This window comes from Mirounga angustirostris, unplaced genomic scaffold (genome assembly GCF_029215605.1).
Source record: "Mirounga angustirostris isolate CCGP_5_RB_7025 unplaced genomic scaffold, mMirAng1.0.hap1 SCAF_7, whole genome shotgun sequence".
Classification (NCBI taxonomy): domain Eukaryota; kingdom Metazoa; phylum Chordata; class Mammalia; order Carnivora; family Phocidae; genus Mirounga; species Mirounga angustirostris.
Window position 1 is genome coordinate 115096671 of NW_026991715.1, and position 17757 is coordinate 115114427.

General features: G+C 41.2%; 2 protein-coding genes across 5 annotated transcripts in view; one reads left to right on the forward strand and one right to left on the reverse strand.

Moving 5' to 3' along the window:
• Positions 1-17757, forward strand: part of ARL15 (ADP ribosylation factor like GTPase 15) — a 407565-nt gene that overhangs the window by 241765 nt on the left and 148043 nt on the right. The window lies entirely within an intron of this gene.
• Positions 1456-3419, reverse strand: LOC123863646 (SUMO-activating enzyme subunit 2-like). The gene is given in 3 exon segments (XM_045903444.3): positions 1456-1649; positions 1652-3308; positions 3310-3419. Coding segments are annotated over 3 exon segments (1923 nt in total). The 5' UTR covers positions 3388-3419; the 3' UTR covers positions 1456-1461.

Here is a 17757-nt window from a genome sequence, read left to right on the forward strand (position 1 = left end):
GAAAGTCTGTGCACTTATAAGACTAGAGGGTTTACACATCCTGCAAGGTGCCTTGCTGGGGAAGGGCTGGGCTCCCTTTTGCTCCTGGAAGGCCCCCTTTCCCCTGATGTGCCTCTAATTCCACACATCCTCTGGTACAGGAGAGAGCTCCCAGGCTTTGGAATCAGAGAGATGTGGATTCATTCCTGCTCTGAACACTACTAGCTTTGTGATTTGAGGCAGTATACGCTCTGAAACCTTCTCCTCATCCATAAAAAGAGAGGAAACAGTTTATTACACAGAGCTATTGTGATATTTAGAAATAATGTTTTAAAACATGTAGCAGAATAAGTACTCAATAACTGATGGTTAGAAGTTGTAATAACAAGAACAGCATGGCTTCTTTTTCTTGATCTAAGCCAGCATGGTCCAAAAATAGATGTGGACCACAAATGTGAGTCATATAAGTAGTTTAAATTTTCTAGTAGCCACATTAAAATAAATAAAAGAGAATAGGTGACATTTTAGTATTCCATTTTAGTTAGCTCAGTACTTCCAAACATTATAATTTCTGCAAGTAATCAGTGTTAACAATTCTTTTTTTTTATGCAGATGCCATTTATTTGGTCCATAAGTACAGTATAGTCGTATTTGAGTTCTACAAAACATCAAATATAAATAACCTGAAACCGTAACAATACACAAAAACTGGCTTCTTACACAGACATACCAGGCAGTACAAGCTAAAAACTTGAGTAAATTAACATTGTTTTACATTAATATACATAGTGCCAGTTAACATTTAAAAACACATTTCAATGCATAGCACTTGATACTTCTTTGAATCTGTTTCAGTCAGTTAAGAGTATGAAAATGGTTAGATCTAGGCTAAAAATAATTCTTCTTCTAACCAAAAATAAAGGCATAATATTTATAACCAGGTATCAACTTTACGAAACGACAGTATTTTAAAACTGTTAAATGATACCTAAGGGTATTTACATTAAAAAGGCAACATGCATCGTGTTGTTTCATCTCATGACTGGTTATGCACACACTTTGTTCAAAGGGCTTTAAAACTATATTCCTACTTTCAATACAGCATACCGCAGTGTTTCTAATTGTTCTAGCAAAATGAATGCTTGCTTTCAAAGGGAGCAGAATCATCTTCAAGTCACTGGTGTCAATTTTTTCCCTTTGGAACAAAGAACATAACAAATAACCTGGTTCTGCCCAGTAAGAGGGTTCTGTTTAGAAGCATTTCTGTTCGGGGTGCCTGGGTGGCTCAGATGGTTAAGTGTCTACCTTCAGCTCAGGTCATGATCCCAGGGTCCTGGGATCGAGTCCCACATCGGGCTCCCTGCTCCACGGGAGGCCTGCTTCTCCCTCTCCCACTCCTTCTGCTTGTGTTTCCTCTTTCGCAGTGTCTCTCTCTGTCAAATAAATAAATAAAATCTTTAAAAAAAAAAAAAGCATTTCTGTTCAATCTAATGCTATAACATCATCAAGCTCTTCCGTCTGTTCTGTGCGGGACCTCTTTGCACTGACATTCTCTTTCTCATCTAATTTCCTCTTGCGACTTCTCTCTTCTTCACTGATGTCAGCATTATTTGAAGGACCTTCTTCATCTGAATCAACTATGAACACATCATCTTGCTCTTGTGCAGTGATGTGGAAGGCTGAGCTCCATCGTCACTGCCATTGGTTATGCTTTTGGCAGCATCTTCAGCTTGTTTGGGCCCCTCTTTTTCTGGGGCATCACCAACAACTTCAAATTCAACATCCTTCCCTAGGTTCTCACTATGAAGGATGTTGATCAATAAAGTGTGGTCCTGAAGGAAGTCATCTGCTTGAAGCCGGCTGCCATTTCTAATTCCAAATTCTGACAGCTTTTTGTGATTATTAGCTTCTGTCTCTCCCTCTTCTGAAGATATTAGGATTGTTCCTTTCCCATCTTCAATTTGGACATCTGGTGCTACCATAGCAAATTTTTCTTTCACTATCTTATCCTGTAATGTGAGAACAGTCACTCTGTGGACATTCAGCCGAACAGTCACCTCTGGCTTGCTGGCACATACGTAACAATTAGGGTTAGGACGATCCAGTGCACAAGGCACAAGAAGCTTCTTTCTTGGGTTTGGTTGTTTATTCAAAAAAATTGTTCTACACTGGTCTATTTTTCCTGATAAAATCTTCAATCCTTCCAATACTATTAACCCAGCAATCACTGCATTAGTAGTAGCGATAGCAGGAATAATGTTCCCTGCCATTGATTTTATATCAAATCTGCTCTTCATATTCATACTGAAAATATGCATCCTGAGGTTCGCAGCAGAGGTGACAAAATCCACTGCAGATGGGTCATCCTTGTCCCATATGAGCTCAGCTCCATCCCCTTTTTCTGCTAAATGAACTCTCAAAGTCTCAATGCTCTTTGAAAAAAGACATGCATAGGTCTTTACATCTAGAACTTGCTGGTCTTTCAGACCTAACTGCAGTTCATTTTGTTGATCTGATGCATTGGTTTCTTCTCCTTGACTTTGTACTTCAGCCCAGTCCAACGGAACCGGAGGTTTCCTTTTCCGCCACAGTTTGTCCATTGTCAACAGATACCGGATATCATCTTTAAAAAGCTTCGTAAAAAGTTTAACCGGATCATATCCAGTTGATTTAGCCCATTCCTTAGTGGAAATACGTTTAATGTCACCATCTTCGTTAGATGCTCTGGCTCTGGCTTCAGCTTCCATTGGTTCCCAGGAAGCTTCAGGGTCAGCTCTGTCAGGGGATACTTCTTGATCAGCATCTTCTTCCCCAAACAACTGGTTGAACAAATACTTTGCCCAAACGAAGCAATGAATAGGTTCAGAAGGGGTGTTACGAATTGTACAGCCAGGGAAAGTTCTCTGGGTAGGTTTGGGATGACATTCATAACACTCAGTTACACCCTTTTTGATGGTAGTTACTTGCCCAAGGTAACCAGCAGTTCCACTCTCAATAAGAGGAACATCAGCTGCCAGACACATCCTATTAACATGGTTGCGGGCAGCTCTGTTATCTAAAGCATTCAAAACCAATATAAATTGTCGAAAAAATTCCACATTATAGTCCGGGTTCATGATGCTGTCATGGTAGGCTATGATATTAGCTTTTGGGTAAAACTGCAGTACCCTTTCTTTGGCAACCTGGGCCTTTGATCTTCCAACATGTTTCTTTTGAAACAAAAACTGCCTGTTGAGGTTGCTCACATCGATAGTATCCAGATCAATCAGGTCGATGTGGGAGAAGCCGGTGAGCACAAGGTTCTTGAGGAGCTCGCAGCCGATGCCACCCGGCGGCGCCCACCACCAGCACCCGGCCCCTGGCCACGGCCTCGGCCAGCTCCCGGGGCAGTCCCCGCGACAGTGCCATGGCGGGACGACCACAAGCCGCGGCGGAGGCGGAGGTGCCCAGTGTTAACAATTCTTAATGAGATGTTACATTTTCGAAGTCTTTGCAAAATGACATGCACTGTGATATGCAATGTGTTTTTGCGCTCACAGCACAGTCCAGTTTGGACCAGCCACATTTCACATGCTCAGTAGCCGGGTATAGCCAGTGGCTACCTTACTGGCCAACACTGCTCTGAGCAATACTTGGAAGATGTCAGGTTAACACATGTGCATTATTGGCAAATCAGTTATTATTAAACACAGTAGCCACGTCGCCCTTAGAGATCAAGTAGTTTTAGTTACCCTTGAAATACCCCCCCCCCCTTTTTAAGACTTATTTGAGAGAGAGAGCATGAGCAGGGGGAGGGGCAGAAGAAGAGAGAGAATCTCCAGCAGACTCCCCCCTGAGCTCAGAGCCCACCAAAGGACTAGATCCCGCAACCCCAAGATCATGACCCCGGAATGGACTGAGCCACCCAGGTGTACCTCCCCTGCTCCTTTTTTAAGCAGGAGAGAAAACCATTAAAACTCCTGTGTTTCAAACTGCACTTCTCCATTTTGTTTAGTTCTATAGTTGTCTGTAGAAATAGCTTACAGGTACTGTCATTTTAAGGTGGATTGTCTCTTATTTGCTACTCACTTTAATGTTTGACTTCGCTTGTTCAAACGTTACCATTCAGCAAGTGTTTAGGATGCACTGAATGGGTGTTGGCACCGTGCTGAATGTTCTCTTCCATTAACTCTTCGGTACTCACGAAACTTCCATGGGCAGTGGTCATATTATCCCCACTCTCCAAATGAGGAAGTTAAGACAGAGTGCCCAGATCCCGGGCCTAAGATCACACGTCTAGGAAGTGGCAGAGTTGGGATAAGAATTGAAGAAAGGTGCCGTATAGCTTCATACCCTTATAAAACTGCTGCAGTGCTGGCTTTTCCTCAAAGTTTGTTTCTCTCAACACAGTCCAATTACTTTTATCTGTCCCGTTGTAATTCTTGGGCAGCACTTGCTACTCCCAGTAGATGGTCACATCTCCTGCTGAGTTTTCTGCTGTTGCCCTAAAATGCTAAAAGCATTGGTTTTGTTTGTTTGTTTGTTTGTTTTGGAGGTCACGGAACTGGCAGCCGAGTATACGGAGTCATAGGCCACATTTGGAATGGGTCACACCCTTTGTATCCTTTCTGTTGGGGAATGATCCCTTCGTCAGTGTTTCAGTATCAGGTTGGAGTACTGGGGCCCTTCTTTTTTCGCTTGCCCAGTCTACTTTCAGCCTGGAGGGGGCGCGAAACAGCTGGTGCAGAGTAGTGCTTGGCTGTTACCCGGCACCCCTGCGCTTCTGTGGGGAGAAGAGCTGCCTCTGGATTTCTGAAGGAAATCAGAGAAAGAAATGTATTTTGCGAATCTGACTCACTGAGCAGAATGGGCAAGATAAATGGTGGGAAAACCAAAACCAACTTTCCTATGACCTTCAGTGAAATTCTGCTTTGTGCCCTAAGAAAAATGTTAAAAATGGTGTGGTCGGAGTTGGGGCCAAGAGGCCATATTGGAAGGAGAATTTCTAATTTTAAAAAGAAGCTTGCTAACCTCATCGCCACCGCTAATGGCCGTATAAATATTAATAAAGCTTTAAACACCTCCCAAATTAGCTTTATTTTTAAATCAAAAGTGCAAGACATGGAAGTGGTAATTCGTGTTAGTCCGGCAGACACAAAATTAATTGAGATAAAAACAAGAAGTAGCAGGCAAACCCTTTGGGTGACAAAATGGTGAGTTCTACTAATTCGCTTCGACAGTCTCGAGTGACACGAGCTCCTGTGGTTGAACTGGGAGCGTGCCCCGCGTGTCAGCGCGCCTCGGCCGCCGTGGGCGTGGGAGGCGTGAGGGTCTGCGGCCGCCTCGCTTGCTGTCGTCCCGTGTGAGAAAGCCGCACCTCGCGCAGAGCTACGAATTCCAGCTTCGGGCGTGCGGCCTTAGGTCGGCTGCCAGCGGGCCTGTCCGGAGGGCAGAATGAGCGTGGCCACGGCGATCACAGGCAAGCCCGGGCCACAGAAGCTCATTGGCACCTGCAGGTCTGCTAGGAGTTGCCCGGCACAGCTGAGCCACGCAGTGAAAAAGCCCTGCATGCTCTTCGTAGTTTCTAGGAAATAGCAGCCTGTCTCCCCACAGGCTCTCCGACTTGTAGCCGGTCCCTAGTGCCTCACTGCGTAAGTCAGCTGGACGTGCCAAGTGCTGCATCCTCATGATCATGCCCTGCCTTGTACGGGATTATTGTTTAGTTGTTTCTCTGTCCTAACGTCCTCTGCCTCGTGTAGGATGAAATTTCTTTTGGAAGTGATAAAGTGATTCTACTGTGAAGAGCTAAGGAAATAAGATTGCATAACTGGGAATTTAAACAGAAAAGAAGATAACAGGCAACCTTCTAGAAACTGTGGACTCCTAGAAACCACGACTGTACAAGGCCTGGATTTCTCTACCTTTAGCTACTGCTCAAATTTGTATCCTTCAGTGGCTGTTTTATATCCTTGCGATTTCTTACGGCCTTCCTGGTTAGGAACCTGGTTTTACTATTATCCCCATTTTCTTTTTCTTTTTTCCCTTATTTATTTTTTTTTTTAAAGTAAACTCTACACCCAACGTGGGGCTTGAACTCACGACCCTGAAATCAAGAGTCACATGTTCTACCGACTGAGTCAGCCACTTGCCCTTATCATCCCCATTTTTTCATTCCTCGGCCCAACTTCTGTACTCCATTAACTCAAGCTTTTAGCCAGATTTTCTTCCTGTATAGAACCTGATGAGAGGGTATGCAACCTGATAAAGGTTATCGAATGTTTTTTTAAAGAATGTGTTTTCATCATTATCAAAGATCCAGAATGTGAGCAGAGCCAGTATTCTTCTCATGAATTGAAGTATGTTTCTTTGCTTAAAATATAAGCTTGAAAAAGAACTTTTTTAGTTACTTCCAATATTTGGTTAGAAGTAGAATATGAAATACAAGTATTAATTTTCCATGAACCTTTTTTTCACACATTAATAACTACCATCTAATTCAGTAATGCCGAAGGTGCCAAATAACTAACATGGATCCTTTAAAAAATTAACTATACAATGAGACAATAATTCTCAATAGTATGTGACACATTACTATAAAGCCAAGTCTCCTTTAATTACCCTGCTTTTACATGCTACTTCCTACCTCACTCCCTAGAGGTGACTATTGAGACTGTCGTATATATCTTTCTAGAACCTTCTGTGTGTTTTCTCACATTTTACATTTATCCAGAGAAAATGGAATGTTTTCTGTATCTGTTTTTTCATAATTGCTGTAATGCCAGTATATTGTGGTCTTCTAACCTAGTAATGAAATAAATGAGAAGTTCACACCATTATCTAAATATAATGGGTTAAGTTCTCAGTTGAAAGTTAAAGCCCATGCACTATGTTGAATGCAAAATTTGAGAAACACTGGAGGACCCACAAGATCAGTTTGAACTGAGCTTACAGCATGCCCAGGGTTATCTCTCACCTCACAGTGAGGAGATGGTTTCAGAAGGGAGGGCCTGAACAAACAGGAATTAGTTCCTCTAAGTTTGTTTTATGTTTTTGTTTTAGATTTTTTTTTCTTTTTTGATTTTTAAGTACTCTCTACACCCAACATGGGGCTCCAACTTACAACCCTGAGATCAAGAGTCACTTTCTCCACCTGACTGAGCTAGCCAGGTGCCCCAGTTCCTCTAAGTTTTCTAGATCTATCAGCCTTTAAGCCTGCTCCACTGTCATTTCTTAGGAAGTAGCCATGTTGTGTCATTTGGCAACTTAATGATCCCTATGTTTCCATTAGGCTGAGACAATGGTGACCTTTATTCTGTGTAAGTAAAAAGAAGCAACTACCAGTATAGATAAAGGAAGAGGAGAGGGATTGTATGAGTGGCTAGGAGATGACAGAGTTATATAATGCCTTTTCTTGAGGAGGTGGGCTTTGGACTGGGTTTAAAGAGGAATGTGTTGTGATGAACATAAAGGAGTTTTATTAAAATTATTTTTTCAAAACGTATTTAGAACCTAGTCACATCTCACCACCACCACTGCTACCACCAGCATTTCTCATGTGCAATAGTTATGGTCTCTGACCTACTACCTGATCTCCCCCTGCCAACCCTCCCACCCCGCCACCCCCTTGCTCTTCTACCCTCTGTTTTCTCCAGTAACCTGAGGAAGCTTTCAAAGATTAAGTCACATGATAACCTCAAAACTGTCCCATGGCTCTTCATGCTAAAAGCAGCAGTACTGTATGGTCTGGACTCCCCACTTCCCTGGCTTCATCTTCTAGCTTTTCCCCTTTTGCTCCATCAACTCTAGCCACACTGTCCTCCTCCTCTTCCTTGAACCTGGTAAGTAGAATCTCAGCTCACAGCTTTTGCACCTGCCATTCCCTCTGCTCAGATATCCCCATGGCTCCTTCCCCCACTTCCTTGGGGAATTTTCTCAGCTGTCACCTTCTTTTTTTTTTTTTTTCAGCTGTCACCTTCTTAAAGAAGCCTTCCCTGATGCCTCTGCCCTCAATCACTCTTTACTCTTTTATCATTTTATTTTTTTCTTCATAGCACCTTCTCACACATTACATAATCATTTGTTTATTCCTTATCCCAACTGATGAGAATATAAGTTCCTCAAGAGAAGGGCATCCATTTTTTTGCTGCATCAGCCAGAAGGCTGCCCAGTGTAGAGTTCAATAAATGCTTGTTTAATTAACAAATTATCCATGTAAACCCGCCAAGCTAAAATCTGAATGAAAAGAAAGGTTTAAGGGAACTTTTTGAGAATCGATCTTGGATAGAACTAAGGGAACCAGTGCATAAGAAGAGAGGGAGGTAAAATACCACTGTGTAATCTTTAGAGTTTCCTGACATCTTCATATATTATCCAGTTATAGGGATTTAGAGACTGTCTGTGCTTTAGATGTTGACCTACAACTTCTGTCAGGGCCATTACAATTTGAATATGCTACTAGTTCATTAATTATGAGGGTTGAGCCCCTGTTTAGTAAATAACCAAACACACCAGAAAGAGAACATGATGGGAATAGAATGTTCTTTTTACACAATGGCATAGTTCTGTGTTAACACCTGCTTCCTCACCTTGAAGTTTGTTGCCAACCTTAAGGTGTTCATTTTTGAAGGAAAACTATGTTGATAGTCTTTTAGAGGCTTCAGAGGGAACATTTGTTTCCTTAGGATCTGCTCCAGGAATATCAGGAAGAAAATACTGGGAAGTTTAAACACAGGCCAGTTAGAAGAGAGGGCAAGATGAACAATAATTTTTAGTTTCAGAAACATCTTTTATTCCTAAAGACCCCACATTATTTTATCCAAGGTTGTTTAAAAGGTACTGTTCCAACTTAAGGCTGACTGTAAACCACTTTTCCTAAAATGTAATCTCCCTTTTAAAATGATTTCTAGCTTCTTTTTTGTGAGACCTAACATTCCTTCTTTCCAGAACTTTGTCTGCCAGTTTATTAATTTGTCATTGCATCATTCAGTTGTGTGCTCTTCACCATCATCATCAGCAAAAGCCTCCAGAAGCCGTTTCTCATTTAATTCTCAAAATTCTGTAAGCTTAGGTATGTATTGTCCTCTTATACTCAGAGGACACTGGAGTTGAGAACATTTAGTAATTTGCCCAAGGACATTTAACTAGTAAGAGGCGGAGCCAGGAGTCAACATCGGGTGCGTGTGGTACTGTGCACTGTGGGGTCATTCTGTCACATCACACTCCTTCCTCAAGAGGCCAGGTGGTCTCTAGAATCTCCCCTCATCTCTCCATTTGTCTGTTCCTTCATTTGTAAAATGAGGGATTTGAACCAGATGTTCTTCAAGGTCCCTTTTCCCTCCCCCACCCCTCTGTTCATGGGCTTTGTTATTGGTAATGGCTACCGCCATTGGGTTAAATTCTTTATAAACGTAATACAGAGTCAATAACTGAATGAGTGTGATATCATCACCCTCAAGTTTCAGATGGGATTTGGAATGGTTAAGCAACTTGTCCTAGGCCATCAAGTTTTGAAATGCAGAAATCCTATCTCAACTCATGTTTGGGGTCATAATAACACTGTATTAGTATATACTGTTTCCACACTATTACCTACTTCTTTTGTGTAATAAGTGTAAACTGGATGAATATACGAAGAATCTACTCATTCACTAATTCAAAAAATGTTTGTTCAGTAGTTATTGTTGATTAAACTCTGCAGGTCCTACGAACCCAAAAATGAGCAAAGTTCTCTCCCTGTGCCTAGGGAGGCCAGAGTTCACTAGTGCTTGGGGAAGGGGAGGTACACATGGATTATTATAATACAGTGTGAAAAGTACAATAATAATGCTTAAACGGAGGGCCATGGGAATTGGGGAAGTCATCTCAGCCATGGGCTTTGAGGGGTGAGTAAGTAGGAACTTGACAGGCAGAGAGCAGGACGAAGCCACTAATTGTGGAAGAAACTGGATGCACAAAAGCAAGTGTGTATATCCATACAACAGAATAGTATTTGGCAATGAAAAGGAATGAGTACTGATACATCCTACAACGTAGACAACCTTGAAAACATGATGCTGAGTGAAGGAAGCCTGTTACCAAAGGCCACATATTCTAGGATATCATTTATTTTTTTTTAATTTTATTTTAATATGTTAGTCACCATACATTACATCATTAGTTTTTGATGTAGTGTTCCATGATTCATTGTTTGCGTATAACACCCAGTGCTCCATTCAATACGTGCCCTCCTTAATACCCATTACCAGGCTAACCCATCCCCCCACCTGACTCCCTTCGAAAACCCTCAGTTTGTTTCTCAGAGTCCATAGTCTCTCAAGGTTCATCTCCCCCTCCGATTTCCCCCCCTTCATTTTTCCCTTCCTACTATCTTCTTCTCCTCCTCCTCCTCCTCCTCCTCCTTCTTCTTCTTTAACATATAATGTATTATTTGTTTCTTCTTCTTCTTTAACATATAATGTATTATTTGTTTCAGAGGTACAGGTCTGTGATTCATCAGTCTTACACAATTCACAGCGCTCACCATAGCACGTACTCTCCCCAGTGTCCATCACCCAGCCACCCTATCCTTCCCACCCCCCACCACTCCAGCAACCCTCATTTAAATGAAATGTCCGGAACAGGAAAATCCAGAGAGACAGAATATAAATTATTGGTTGCCTAGGGCTGGGGACAGGGTGGAAGGATATGGGACATGACTGCTAATGGCTGTGGGATTTCTTGTGATGTGATAAAAAGTACTCTAAAACTGCGTTTGGTAACAGTTGCACATCTATTGAATATATTACAAGCTATTGAACTGTATACTTTACGTGGGTAATCTTATCTCAAAACAGCTTTTATAAAAAGAAGGCAAGTGAGTATCAGAGAGTGTGGGATGTTTAGGTAACTGGGAAGTTTGGTGTGACTGGAAAATAGGTTTCAAGGAAGTGAGGTAAGTGTAGATTATAGCCTTTTGGCAAGGGCCTTCTGCATCAGATGAAAGCCTTTACCTGTTTTCGCCCAACATTGTCATAAAGTTCACCCACATGGGTGTATATAGTTCATATATTTTACTTTTGTGTAATATTTCACTGTGTAATTATGTAAATATACCATGATTTACTTACTCATGCATCTGCTCCGGGACGGGTTTTTTTTGGTTCTAGATTTTGCTCTTATAAACAGTACTGTAATAAACTTTCTCATAATCTACTGGTGTAAGTCTCAGAAGACAGTGTAAAGTACAGTGCTATTTTTATAAAGCTCAAAAATGAGCAAAACTTTTAAAGGTATACCAGCATACTTGTATGGTAAGACCATAACTAAAACAAAGAAAGAAGTAATAATCACAAAATTTAGCATCATGACTTGTTTAAAGGCCATGGGGAAGCAGGTAGGCAGGGAGAAGGGAGAGAGAAGGAGCAGAAGAGGGATGCAAGGTTACAGATAATGTTCTAGTTATTGATCGGGTGGTACATTCATAGGCACTTTCATAAATACATAGGTATTTATTTAAGTGTTATGTTTTAGAATGATTTTAGACTCACAAAATTATTGCAAAGATGTTACAGAAAGTACTGTGTTCCCCTATTATCTTAGTGTGGTACATTTGTCACAATGAATGAGCAATATTGATACGTTGTTATTAACTAAAGTTCATAGTTTATTCAGACAGACTTCCTTGTTTTGTCTTTCTTTACCTAATATTTCTGTTGTTGGGGCCCACTCAGGGTTCCACATTACATTTAGTTATCATGTCTCCTTAGGCTTCTCTCTGCTGTGAACGGTTCTCAGACTTTCCTTGTTTTTTGTTTTGTGTTTTGTTGTTTTTTTTCCTTGTTTTTGATGACCTTGACAGTTTTGATACTAGCCAGGTATTTTATAGAATGTCCTTCAATAGGAACTTGTCTGATGTTTTTATCTCATGATTAGACGTAGGAGGACCAACCATCACAGTGAGAGAAGGGCCACATCACATCCTATCAAGGCCATATCCTGTCAACATCTCGTCACTGTTAATATTCGCTTGGATCGACTGCCCGAGGTAGTGTTTGTCAGGTTTTTCCATGGTAGTTATTCTCTTTCCCCATTTCATACTGTTCTCTTTGGAAGGACATCACTGTGCCAGAGCCACAATGAAAAGTGAAGAGTCACGCTCTTCCTCAAGAAAGAGCATCTTAAGAAGGAAGTATCTGCATAAATTATTTGGGATTCTTCTGCATGGAACATTTGTCTCTCCACCACCCCCCATTTTTTTTTTTTTTTAAGATTTTATTTATTTATTTGACAGAGAGAGGCACAGCGAGAGAGGGAACACAAGCAGGGGGAGTGGGAGAGGGAGAAGCAGGCTTCCCGCCGAGCGGGGAGCCCAATGCAGGGCTCGATCCCAGGACCCTGGGATCACGACCTGAGCCGAAGACAGACGTTTAACGACTGAGCCACCCAGGCGCCCCCCCCCCCATTTTTTAATCTATTCAATTATATGAGTATGGACTTGGATATTTATTTCATACTTTGGATTATAATATAACACTATTTTGTTGCTTGAGTTCCAGTTTTTAGTTGGTAGGATGTTCTTTCGACATACCCTTGTCATTGTCAAGTTTTGGGGATTGGGGGATTTTTTTATATTTTAGGGCTTTTTAAGGGGGGCACTTCCTAAATATCTGGCACTCCAAGGTGCTCCAGACTCACCTGGTACAATTCCTACCCCAGCCCTAGAATCAGCCATTTCTTGAAGGAGCCCTGGCTCCTTTTATTGGAGAATAGATGAGAGGACACTAGAATCTGGGGTTGGTGTGCTCATTGCTATTGAAGCATAGTTGCTGCTAGGCCCTCTCAGTTGATAGAGCGAGGAAATATGCGTATATATACTAACCAACGTATATACATATATCTATAAATATTTTTATATGTAACCTTCTGGTCTCTATTAACCTAAATATGAGTTCATACTAATTCAGTTCTAATTCATTTCTATATGAATCATTTTAGCCTTTCAACACTTGCTTGTGTTGTAACTTCATTCTCCAGCAGTGAGAGACCTGGCTCTCCCCATCCATTGATGTAATTGTTCAATTTCAGTATACATGTATTGTAGTGGTTTCACAGTTGTTCCTCTGTACCCCTATGAGCAACAGTGTAATTAACTGGAATGGAATTCTTATGTACAGCTCCCTGTGATTTTGGTCTTCCAGACTGCTTATTTCCAAAGTTACTTAGGTCAACATCTTATGCCTTTAGTGAGGTTGTTTCATATACTTTTAATACATTTTGATTCATTTGTCACTTTTGCATTCCATCCTAGAATCCCTTAATCTTCTGGTTGTTTTTTTTTTTTTATTTGCGTATATTAGAATTTACTCTGTGCTGTAAAGCTCTGTGGATTTTGACAGATGCTTAATGTCTTATATCTACCTTTACAATATCCTCCAGAATAATCTCACCTCCTTAAAAAATCCCCCATGTTTTACTTAACTCTCCCACTCTGAAGCAGACAACCACTGATCTTTACTGCCTCTGTATTTTTGCCTTCTCCAAAGTATCACATAATTGGAATCCTACAATACGTAGCTTTTCCAGACTGGCTTTTTTTACTGAGCAATATGCATTTAAGATTGTTCCATGTCTTTTCATGGTTTGATAGCTCTCATTTCTTTTTATCACTCAATAATATTCCGTTGTATGGCTATACCTGTTTATCAGTTCACCGACTGAAGGGCATCTTGGTTGCTTCCAGTTTTTATAATAATGCATAAAGTTGCTATAAACATTCGCATGCGGACTCTACTAGGAACATAAGTTGTCACATCACTTGAGTAATTACCTAGAAGCATGATTGCTGGGTCATATGTTAAGACTGTATTTAGTTCTGTAAGAAGCTGCCAAACTGCCTTCCATAGTGGTTGTACCACTTTTGCATTCTCACCAGCAATGAATGAGAGTTCCTGTTCCTTTGCGTCCTTACCAGGAATTGGTAGTGGTAGTGTTTTGGACTTTAGCCATTTTAATAAATGTGTAGTGATAGCTCCTTATTGTTTTAATTTGCAATTCCCTAATATCAAATGATGTTGAACATCTTTTACTGTGTTTATTTTCCTGTTTGGTAAGGTGTCCATTCAGGTCCTCCACCCACTTTTAAAACCATGTTGCTTGTCTGTTCGTTCATTTCTTTCCTTGTTTCCTTGTTTCCTTCCTTCTTTTCCTTCCTCCCTTCCTTCCTCTCCCATCTTACCTTTCCTTCCTTCCTTCCTTCCGACTCTGTAATTCATAGCTGTTGGATGTACTCTTTTGTTTATATCAAATAATATAGTAAAATATTAAAACAATTCAAGGGAGCAGGAAAAAACTTTAAGCTTCATGCTATAGGTATAAGGGCAGATTAGATTAAGAGTTCAGGCTTAGGGGCTCCTGGGTGGCTCAGTTGTTAAGTGTCTGCCTTCGGCTCAGGTCATGGTCCCAGGGTCCTGAGATCGAGTCCCATATCGCCGGCTTCTCCCTCTCCCACTCCCCCTGCTTGTGTTCCCTCTTTCGCTGTGTCTCTCTCTGTCAAATAAAATCTTAAAAAAAAAAAAAAAAGGGTTCAGGCTTAACTTCAGGCTTTAGCCTTGGTATTTACTAGTCTTGTGACTTTGGGAAAGTTATATAATTGCTCAGAGCCTCAATTTCTTCATACTTAAAACAAGAATGTTAATATCTAACCTGTTTTTATGAGAATTAAAACAACAGGGTTAGGTAGAGATCAGGCAAGTCCTGGAGACTTGACACGTGCACCACACTGGAGATACTCAATAAGTAGTGGCTTCCCATACCCCCATCAAGGGAGAGTGTACTCATTCATTAAACAAACATTAGGTACCTATTCTGTGCCAGGAGCTGTTCTCTGTATGGGGAATACATCCGTGAGCCTCTGTGTGGCAGGATTTACAGAGGTCTTTTAAACCGGATTGTAATATTTACTCATAATTTAGAAAATGAACTTGGAGGGGAAAAAATGGAAGTTGAGAATTAAATTAGTAGACTCTTCTAAAGATTTGGGCAAGAGATTATAAGAACCTAAAAGATAGAACTGGGTGGGCATGGAGAGGAGGGAACAGCTGAGAGAGGAGTCTCAGAAGCAGAATCCAGTAGACACAGAGATTACTAGCTGATTATGGGTGAGACGGAAAGCGGTGTTAAAGATGACTGGCTTCTTCTGAATGGGAGATTATAGAACACTGGCTTATAAAGGAGCAGAGTCACTTAGAATGTTTTGATAATCAACACAGCTTTACACATACATACTGTCCCTCGCCAACTTTTCTTTGGTAAAACTCTTTAATTCAGAAGTGCTGATTCCCTAGCAGAAACATCTGAAGAGACAACTAAGCACCCAAGTCAAAGGGGAAACCTTCGAGATTAATTTGCTGGACTCAGTGCCACCAAAAATGTTCTGCAATGGTTCTAATAATTGTGTTGCTGCGCATTTTAAGAGAAGGCACAGTATTCTCGCTTGTCTAATAAAGTTGGAAGGTAAGTTTTTGTTCAGTGGCATGGCTGGCTCAGCAGCTGAAAGAACTGCACAATTTCATCTCCAGTTCTAAGCTAAACAGAGCTGAGAGATAATTCCCCTGTGTGTTTATAAGGAAGAGTTAAATCCCTCCCGGTGTAATGTAGCACCAGATCGAAGTAAACAGACTCTGATTTCAGTGCTAGACACAGCCTTAAGGCAGAAGAAATTACACTGTCATGCAGAGGATATGTAGCTGCTGCTATTTTGGTGCTAGAGTTCTTTGTTGTCACATAGTTGAAGGCAATCCAGATGAGGAAGAGTGTTAACCGACAAAAGGAGAAAATTGCCCGCACATGGCTAGAGGGATGTAGGGGAAGAGAAAAGGTGGTACAGTGCTGTCTGAACACACCAGCGAGGGGTCCATTTCAGTAATCGCTGGCTTCAGCTTGTCTCTTCATTCTTATTGGAAGCAAGTTATTCACAAGGACAGCATTCAAGCCACAGTTTAAAAACTGTATTTCATCGAACAGTTTATCTGCCATTATAGAATCTGAAGATTCTTGCTGCTTCTTTAATTGAATTAGCCTCCAGTTGCTTATGAAATAAGCTTAAGAAAACATGGAACACCCACTTTCTTGGTATCTCCAGTATTATGAGGATAGTATTTAAGATCTGTATTATTGAAGAAGCAGCACAGCATTTTCCTCTATATGTCTGTATCTTTAGATGTGTATGTAGACATAGGCAGTTACCTTTAAAATCAAAGGACTCTTCTGAACAGACTAGATATATAAGTTCTACCACTCAAAATGGAAGGTAAAAAAAGATAAAAACACCAAATAGATTCCATATCCCAAACAATATGGGAATTCTGCCATTTGCTGAGTAAGTTTATTCCAGTTTTGTGTTCTAGAAATGGGAAAGTAACTTAAGATTGGGTTTGGAGACCCACTATACCCTCTGTAAGGCAGCCTAAGCTAAAATTCCATTGATTGCCTGACCTCCAAAAGTCTCTACTCTGACTAGTGGGCCACAGAGATGGGGGGGTTTTTGTTTATTTTTTTAAGATTTTATTTATTTGACAGAGACACAGCAAGAGAGGGAACACAAGCAGGGGGAGGGGCAGAGGGAGAGGGAGAAGCAGGCTTCCCGCCGAGCAGGGAGCCCAATGCGGGGCTCAATCCCAGGACCCTGGGATCATGACCTGAGCCAAAGGCAGACACTTGACGACTGAGCCACCCGGCGCCCCCAGAGATGGTTTTGATGTCTGAATTAGTAGTTCAGAGCCACAGTCCAGGAACCTCTGAAAAGCCTCATATTTCCTTTTCTCCATTACATAGTCACCCTGATAAAAGGCCAGTTTTCCCTTTTGGGAAGATGGGGGGGGCGGAATATAAATATGATGCATATAGAACTTTAATTGAAAGGTGACTGAGTATGGAAAATAGTATATTATAAAAATACGGGAAACAAAACAAATCATCTTTTCCAAAGCAAGATGTGAACCAATAGAGAAAGATATAGGATAGAGTTGGAAATCATCTTACCATTAGAATGATAAGCAATGCTTGTATAACTTTAACCTATCTGCAAATAAAAATCAAATTCAATTATGTGATAATGAATTAACTCAAGGTAACATTTAATGCATAATCAATGCCATTTCTGTAGTCTTCAGTCATGGAAGACATTATCCTGGTGATTTAGTTTGCTTTGAGTGTTTACTGGTTGTAGTAAATGTCTTTCCAGCCACTTGTCTTCAATATTTTCTGAGAACAGCATCCCATATCCTTTTGGGGCACTTCTCCCTCCACAATATTTTAAGACTCTGCTTTACTTGTCAGTTTCAATACTCTACCTCCTGGCTACAGAGATGGCCAATCAGAATCCTTTCCTGCGATTTTATTCAAAGATATTAAGATAGGGTCTTGTCTGTCTGTATGATGGCTAAGCTGCTGGCTCCCTTCTCCCCACCCACAGCTCCTCCCCCACCACCCCCCGCCCCAAGATGGAGGGAAACGTTCAACGTGCAGTAGGAGAGAATGAGGTCAGCACACAGAGAGAAATATGACTGAGATACTGATTAATTTTGCCATACTGGCATGAGTTTAGTGCCATTGATCTCTTTCATGGTTCCACGAACTAATTAGTCTCCCTCTTATTGCTCAGCCTTTCAGTGGAAGTGCTGACCAGTTCTGCTAAATGCAGTACCTCAACACCAGCTGGCTCCACAATGCTTCCCAGGATACTAAATTGTTTACATCACTCCCTTATTCAAAAAATCCCCATTCCCCCCAACTGGCAGGAGCACTGACTTGACTAGTCAGGAG